The following is a 7,359-nucleotide window of genomic DNA, read 5'->3' as shown; positions in this document are numbered from 1 at the left end:
TAATTTGTCTTAAGTGTTAACACAAAAAATGATTTTATTCATTATATTAAATTTTCCTTAATTGGGCAATTATTCAGGGATCCAGATTTTACTCTGCTTATATCGGAATGGGCATCTGCCTCAAAAAAATCGGTTGGGCCTGATTCATTCCTTCCTCCTCAATTCCTTCCTTTTATTATTTTCCTAATTTCCTGTATAATACTTGCAAAATCCAATCAATAGGTATTTGCCATGATGTCGGTTTGTGGTTCAAAGCGCCCACCGGTCCGCATTTGTATTTTTAAACCTTTTTACATTTTGAGATCAGCTCTGATGACTGTGAATAAAAGAAAGTCTTTAAAAGCAGCTAAAGAAATGTTAGCTATGATCACAAACTATGTGACACTAATAAATTATTCCGACACGGATACATTATTATTATTTTTAGTACAATCATTGACTTCATCGCTTGAACTTTTTTTTTTTCGTGCAGATGACCGCACCCTGTGCGAGTGACCGCGCAGTCCTGTTCGGGAGCGCGCTCGGCCATCAGCGCTGCTCACGATTGGTCACTCGGGCTGTCAATCACGCAGGGAGCACTTTGATTTGGCGTCTGCTGATGGGGGCGGAACGACACGTCGAGAGACCTTTGAAAAGCACCGTTCGAGCGGCCCGCTCTGACACCAAACCAAACGCACTGCAAAAGTGGGCTTGGCCATTCACAACGCACACTCGAGTCACTTGGCGACCGTTCGCCGTCTGCCTGCTGATTGGCCAGTGACGTTGATCGCCGCTCGCTATTGGCCGTGTTTGAACAATCACCGCCCACTGGCGCTTGATATAAAGTTATTGGACGGTCGGCCATCTTTCTCGGTTCGTTGTCGTCTACACGCTGCGGTTCGCTGGAAAACCTTCGTTCCTTTTTGTCCGAAGTAAAGCAGCAGACATGGTCAACCCCAAAGTCTTCTTCGACATCACCGCCGACGGCAAGCCTATGGGCCGCGTGGTGATGGCGGTAAGGTACCCCCCTTTGGAGACTCGGGATCCGGAAAAGGGTTAACATGCGCTTCGTTCTTTGTGCGAGCGCCGAAAGCCGAACACGGGGTCCCGGACTGGCTTAGTTTGAGGTGTGCGGCCTTCGGGCAGCAGCTCGGCGCTTCACTTCGCTCGCTTGTTGTAGCGTTAGCAACATTAGCCTAGCTTTAGCGCTAAACTGGATGAGTCATGCTCAAAGCGAACTGGCCAATGCGGCGCCTTGCGGCTGTGCTATAGACTGGGAACCCCGCCTTGTTGATCGCGTTTCCCAGTATGCTGCCACACGTCAGGGATTCCGCCATATTGGAGGTGTCAGCGCTGTCCCGGTAAACTAATGCAAGTCAATGGAATGAACCGTTACTCATCCAGCTAAGGAAATTGAGAATGTTTTGCAGTGCTGACCCGTAGAGTGAAACATGGGCGAATAAACGCAAAATATGAATAAAGTTGCCTCTCATTCACGCGTACACTAATCTAATTGGGACATGAGTAAATTGCTCCGAACGATCTACTGTGGTTACGTTCCATTATATTTGGGGAAATGGATAAGCACCTAAAGCTGATCTTTGTATCAAATTAACTACAGCAATTAAGGGAAATTAAGTTCACTAGGGCATTGGTTATTAACTGCCGTGACCCGTATTTCCCGTTGTTGCAAAGTTGGGGCCCAATTTTAAGATAAGAACAAATATTTTTTTGTTTGTTTTAAAATGGCCTCTGAATACAAGTACATTATATTATATTTTTAACACAGTTTCAAAGGAGTATGATGCACCGCCAATAGCATATTGCTAGCCAACATGTCCACTAGCCAGAGGCTGAGCTACCCTGTGTTTGTTTACGGAGTACCAGAACGCAAGAAGGTAACGATTCCTTCTGGTTACCTAATATGTTCCGTGTGGGGAATTTACTGCACGGCAAACAAATTTGAGTATGAATACATGTTTTTTTTTACTATCTATTGGCAACATTGAACAAGGGAATACTTTGAAGGCAGTAGTATGCTTATATGGTACTTCATAAGATTACATTTCTTTATTAATCCTGTAAGGGGGAAATGTACTCACGCTTATTAATGTTGTTGTGCAAATCATCAGACTATCATTGAGGAGGAACTGAAATAAATTTAAATCTAGGATTTCAATTGTGGAGTAACGATAAATGTTACAGTAATGTTTGTCCTTTAGACTATAACATATTTCAACGTGCAACATCAGCATATAGGTAGAATTGGTGTAATCCAATTATAAATTGACTGCAAAGTCGACCCATTTTACTAGCAATATGATACATGGGCAAAACAAGCAAATCGTTCATTTGAATCCCATCAAGCGTGTGCTGCATCGCCAAGTAACGAGTACATGGCAGCGACGTTGACTTACAATTCAAAGTCAAGGCAGTTGGTTACTCTAAACTTTCTTAAAACAAAAAGCAGTTAACTGTTCTATGCTCTTTTTGTTGTTGCTTGTTTTCATTTCAAACCTTCTCGTCCCCCATTCGTGTCGAGTTCGCGCTTTGGCAGTTAGCGGGTAGCTCAGCGCAGGAGCAGCTCGGCTAATGCTCTCACGACGCTAGCATGCGGCCGGCCGTCTCTTGTTAGCCGCTCGCCTTTATTCGAGACGCCCTGGGGGGGAAAAAACGTGCCTCCGTGCTACTAACTGGTCGCCTTTTATTCGCTTTGGAGACGCGCCAGTGAAAACGGGCCTCCGGACTACTAATTCGTCGCTTTTTAATTGTCTGAGAGTCACGGCTTAGAACAAAGATGGCTACTTTCAGGGCGCCGTTCGGCGGGACTGCGACACTTTTTCCTCTTCTGGAAAACTTCCACGCTGCGGCGGGGGGAGGAGGGGGGGGGGGCTTCCCTTTTGTCGCGCCTTACATGAGCCCTAAGCGGCGCTTGTGACATTATGACATGCTCTCCTTTTGATTTGCGCTCATTTTCGGGGCTCGTTTTCCAAACTACGCGGCCGCCATTTTGTCTCCTTATTTGCGCGTGCCGGTCCGGCTCGTACGCGCCCACGCAAAATCCTTTTTGCAACAAACGTTCTTTTTGTGAGTTTTAGGTGGGTAAAAAGTGGACAATGTGACGGATAGAAGAATTGTGTAGTGTCCCAAAAAGTCTGGATAGGGTTTCATTCAATTGGGTTTGCGTCTAATATTCGTGCTATGCATATTAACATTTAATCTATAGTATACATTATTTATATAGCACATATTATTTTACTAATGTATATACTTTTCAATTTGTACCCATTGTTCAAATATAATTTCCAATGAGCCAATAAAAATGGTCACAAATGGAAAAAAAAAATGAAACTTGCGGTTGCAACTAAAATCTCGTGTGCTTTCCCCCAGCTTTATTATATTCTTTTAGTTGGACTCGTCTAAAAATATTTCAAATCTATGACTAGTCTTTCAATTAAATCTAATCTAAAAATAAAACCTTTTATTTGAATATTGACTTTAATCTTATACTGTGTTTTTTTTAAACTTCAACACGTTTTGATAATAAACAAAAAACAAGACCAACTAAACACAAACGGGACATTTAAATATTTTAAATGATCGAAAATAACTTGTTACTTTCCCCCTTCCTCAAAAAAATTTACTTTTGCGTCCAAATGCAGGTTGTATTTACAGTGAAGCAATAAACACGGAGTTTTTCTACATCATGCGTTATGCAGAATAGCATTTCTTGTAAGGTTACAACTTAAATCTCATACTTTGTCGCAATACCTTTTTCTCAGATTTATTTATTTATTGTAATATTAACAATAATCCGGAAAACAAAACTCGCCCCGTAATATTATTATGCAAGAATGACTTTAATCTTTTTCTTATTTCTTTTTAACCTGAACACAAGTGGTTCTGCAAAAAAACTGTAAAATAAAAATATAATTTTGTGTCCCGATTCAGGTTGAATTTACAGCGGTGGTTTTGGAGTAATCATCATGATGGCTTAAATGAGTGTCCAACTCATTGGAGGTTTTTTTTTTTTGTTTTTTTTTTTTGGTTTTAGCTGCGCGATGACGTGGTTCCCAAGACGGCGGAGAACTTCCGCTCCCTGTGCACCGGCGAGAAGGGTTTCGGCTACAAGGGCAGCACCTTCCACCGCGTCATCCCGCAGTTCATGTGCCAGGTGAGCGAGCGCCGTTTCCCAATGCCCACACGGGAAGACGGGAACCCAAAATGGAAGTGAGTCGGACTGTGACAGACGACTAATATTTTGCGTGAATGTCGACAGGGCGGAGACTTCACCAACCACAACGGAACGGGAGGAAAGTCCATCTACGGGAACAAATTTGCCGACGAGAACTTCAGTCTGATGCACACGGGGCCCGGCATCTTGTCCATGGCCAACGCTGGACCCAACACCAACGGCTCTCAGTTCTTCATCTGCACCGCCAAAACCACCTGGTGAGACGCGCTCGCTAATATTTACGCTCGTTAATACGGAGACTTAAAAACCCGTGGCGGGCGAGTACCGATGTACCGAAAGCGGTGTCGGGCCGATGCCGGACCGGGGTCATTTCAAGATATCGGGTCCTCGTAAAGGCTGCCCATACTAGTCACTGAATTTGCACCACAAATAAATCTGACTCGTTAGTATTTGCTACACTGCGATTGTTTGACACGCATCATCATCTTTCTCACAATTATGTCATTCTGTTGATTTGAAATTTCATGTATCAAACGTATGAGTGGTATCGCTACTCTTTATCTGTACTTGTGAATACTTGGATCAGTCTAAAAAAACAAAAGTGGTATCAAACATCTCTACTGCGTTTCTCAAAAATATACAACTTGTTTTCTAGGGCCAGGAACAAAAAAACAATCCTTTCTTGATGTTCCCGTTCAATCGGAAGTGCAACGATTAATATCCGTCCGGTATTGCTTCACCAAATGCAATGAGCGAATGCATCCCCTTCAATTTCCGTCTCTACGATAAGCGACGCGTGTTTTGAACCGTTCACTTCTCGTAACGGCACAAAAAGAGCGTGGATTGATAACAGAAAGGAAAGCTCGGGGCAGGCAGCGGTCAACAGAAAGGCCATCGCTGATTGGTCAAAAGTCAGTCGGAGCTCACGGAAGCCACGGGCGGTTGACAACTGGCCGAAAAGCCACGCGTGGCTTCGTTTTACGGTCAAAGAGGTTGCCGACGACGAGATGCATTGTTCCCTTTGTCGCCCGCACGCCGTTCAAATTCAATTTTGCGGAGGGTGTTTCGGGCTAAATAAAGCTAATGTTGGAGGCGCAACCGCGCCGTTAGATTCGGAAATAAATCCTGCAACGTGACCCCCAAACCTAGAATCGGCCGTTGAGCCGTGCCAAACGGCCTGAAGGGTCGGATATGTCCCTTTTAATCGATGGGCGGTGTGTTCTGTATGCTACTAGATTATGTGTACGGCACAAGGCGGAGGGATTTGGCGCCATCGCCGGTTGATTTGTATTTGTTTTCTGACTTGGAGGAGAGAACCGCAAAAGTCGAGTAGTGGCCCCTGGAAGCAAAGCGAAACTATAAATCTGTATATTTGAAGAAACAAAAACAGGATTTCAGACAGCATGAGATCCTAGATTGCTGTTGTTCAAGTTCATTTCAAAAGATGTAATCCTAATTAAGTAGAATTTATTAAAAAAAAGTCCCAAGACACTTTAATTTACTGAAATTTTAGTGAATGCATGAGAAATGGTAAATATATATATGTATTAGGAAGCAGAGGAAACAAACAGACTTGTAGATTTATGCAATTTAGATGCCTCGATATATACATTTTGGGGAGAAAAGCATACAAGTAGGAACTTAGATTAAATTGCTGCCTAAAACAGCGTGTTGAAAAATCTCAGCAATTGCTATTCAAAAATAATTTTGTTTAGCAATAATTGCTACAAATATGTTGCGTATTTTGGGCCCTTTTGACAAGTAATCACTGATCAACTTAATTGACAACTATTTTGATAATCGATTGTTTTACGACCTCGGACTTGAAGTTGTCCAAATCTTCGGAATTTTAGCCTGTCAAGAGTAAAGCTTCGATTTCTGTCGTCCTCCTCGGAAGCAGACTGATTCTATTTTTCAAAGTAAGACATTTCTAAAGTTCCGCTCGTACTTTGGAAAACAATCAACATTTGCTGATTTTCTGTCGGATTGTTGGGGGACCAAACCAGGAACTCCATCATCGTCACTTCTAGTCATTTTAATCGATTACGAAACGAATGGCTATTTGGGCGGAGCCAGGGGAGGCGGCACCCGCCGGCCTCTGAACCAAAACGTTTGGGAGCAAATCCTGATGTCACGGAAAGGTCGAACTGGAGTTGACCTGCGAAGTTTCGAGCGGTCGAACCGACGTGGGGGCGGGGGTCCCTTTGCATTTCTGATCGGCTTTCTAATTGTGCGTTGGCCCAGGCTGGACGGCAAGCACGTGGTGTTCGGCAGCGTGGTGGAAGGTTACGACGTGGTCAGAGCCATGGAGGCCAAAGGCTCCGGTACCGGGAAGACTTCCGCCAAGCTCATAATCGCCAACTGTGGCCAGCTCTGAGCGAACAACGCCCCCCCCCCCCCCCCCACAAACACACACACACAAAATCCAGCCTTCCACATTCCAGCTGATGAATGGAACAACTCATTTGCTCTTTTTTAAAAAAAAATTGGGATTTTGTAACTATTCCAACCTTGTTGCCGCATTTGTGACTTTGCCTCTGAAAGTTTGGTTTGCATTTAACGCTGTGCTCCAAAACTGTTTTCTTTCATCGACAACGAAATAAAAAATGGCCTTGATGACGAATCTTTTGCCTTGATCTTTTCGGAACACCTCCCTCTGCTGGTCAATGTACTTAATGACACGGCACTGCACTGTCAATACGAGTATGTATCAAATTGAAGTGGATCATCACTGGGAAAAAACAAGATAGGAATTGATCGTCCGTATGCAGTCAACATACTATTTGGTTTAAGACTAATACGTTTTAATTTGACTGACCACTTGTAATAGTTAAGTATAAATGTTCAACTTTATTCTTTAAAAACTTATCTTGATTCTGTCCAATTGTCACTTTAATCTGAACTCTCCAGTTTTGCCAAATGCATTTTTGTCAAATCTACGATTTTAAAATTACAACTTCAATCTGAGATGTACTTTTATTTCAGTCACATGTACAACTTATTTTGCAATGACTATCATTGTAATAGCTCAGCTTTAATAAACTCAAATACTTGATTTTCCTAAAATTATTTCAATATCAACCAAACTCAGAAATGTATTCCTGAAGGGGGGGGAAAAAAAAAAACCATTCCTCATATATATTTCTCGTGAGCATTACTTCAATCTTTATTTCTCGTAATCAACT

The 7,359-nt window shown here is 42.8% G+C and overlaps 1 protein-coding gene across 1 annotated transcript; it reads left to right on the top strand.

The window, feature by feature from the left end:
- The first annotated feature begins 829 nt into the window (after positions 1 to 829).
- Positions 830 to 6,797, top strand: LOC133399634 (peptidyl-prolyl cis-trans isomerase-like). Its single transcript, XM_061671306.1, has 4 exons — positions 830 to 994; positions 4,034 to 4,153; positions 4,259 to 4,431; positions 6,419 to 6,797. Exons 1-4 carry the CDS (start codon positions 926 to 928, stop codon positions 6,549 to 6,551), a joined length of 495 nt encoding a protein of 164 aa, XP_061527290.1. The 5' UTR covers positions 830 to 925; the 3' UTR covers positions 6,552 to 6,797.
- Positions 6,798 to 7,359: the final 562 nt, after the last annotated feature.

Source organism: Phycodurus eques, chromosome 3 (genome assembly GCF_024500275.1).
Source record: "Phycodurus eques isolate BA_2022a chromosome 3, UOR_Pequ_1.1, whole genome shotgun sequence".
Taxonomy (NCBI): domain Eukaryota; kingdom Metazoa; phylum Chordata; class Actinopteri; order Syngnathiformes; family Syngnathidae; genus Phycodurus; species Phycodurus eques.
The sequence above is the reverse complement of the archived record's forward strand: the minus strand, read 5'-3'. Positions and strand labels throughout refer to the sequence as shown.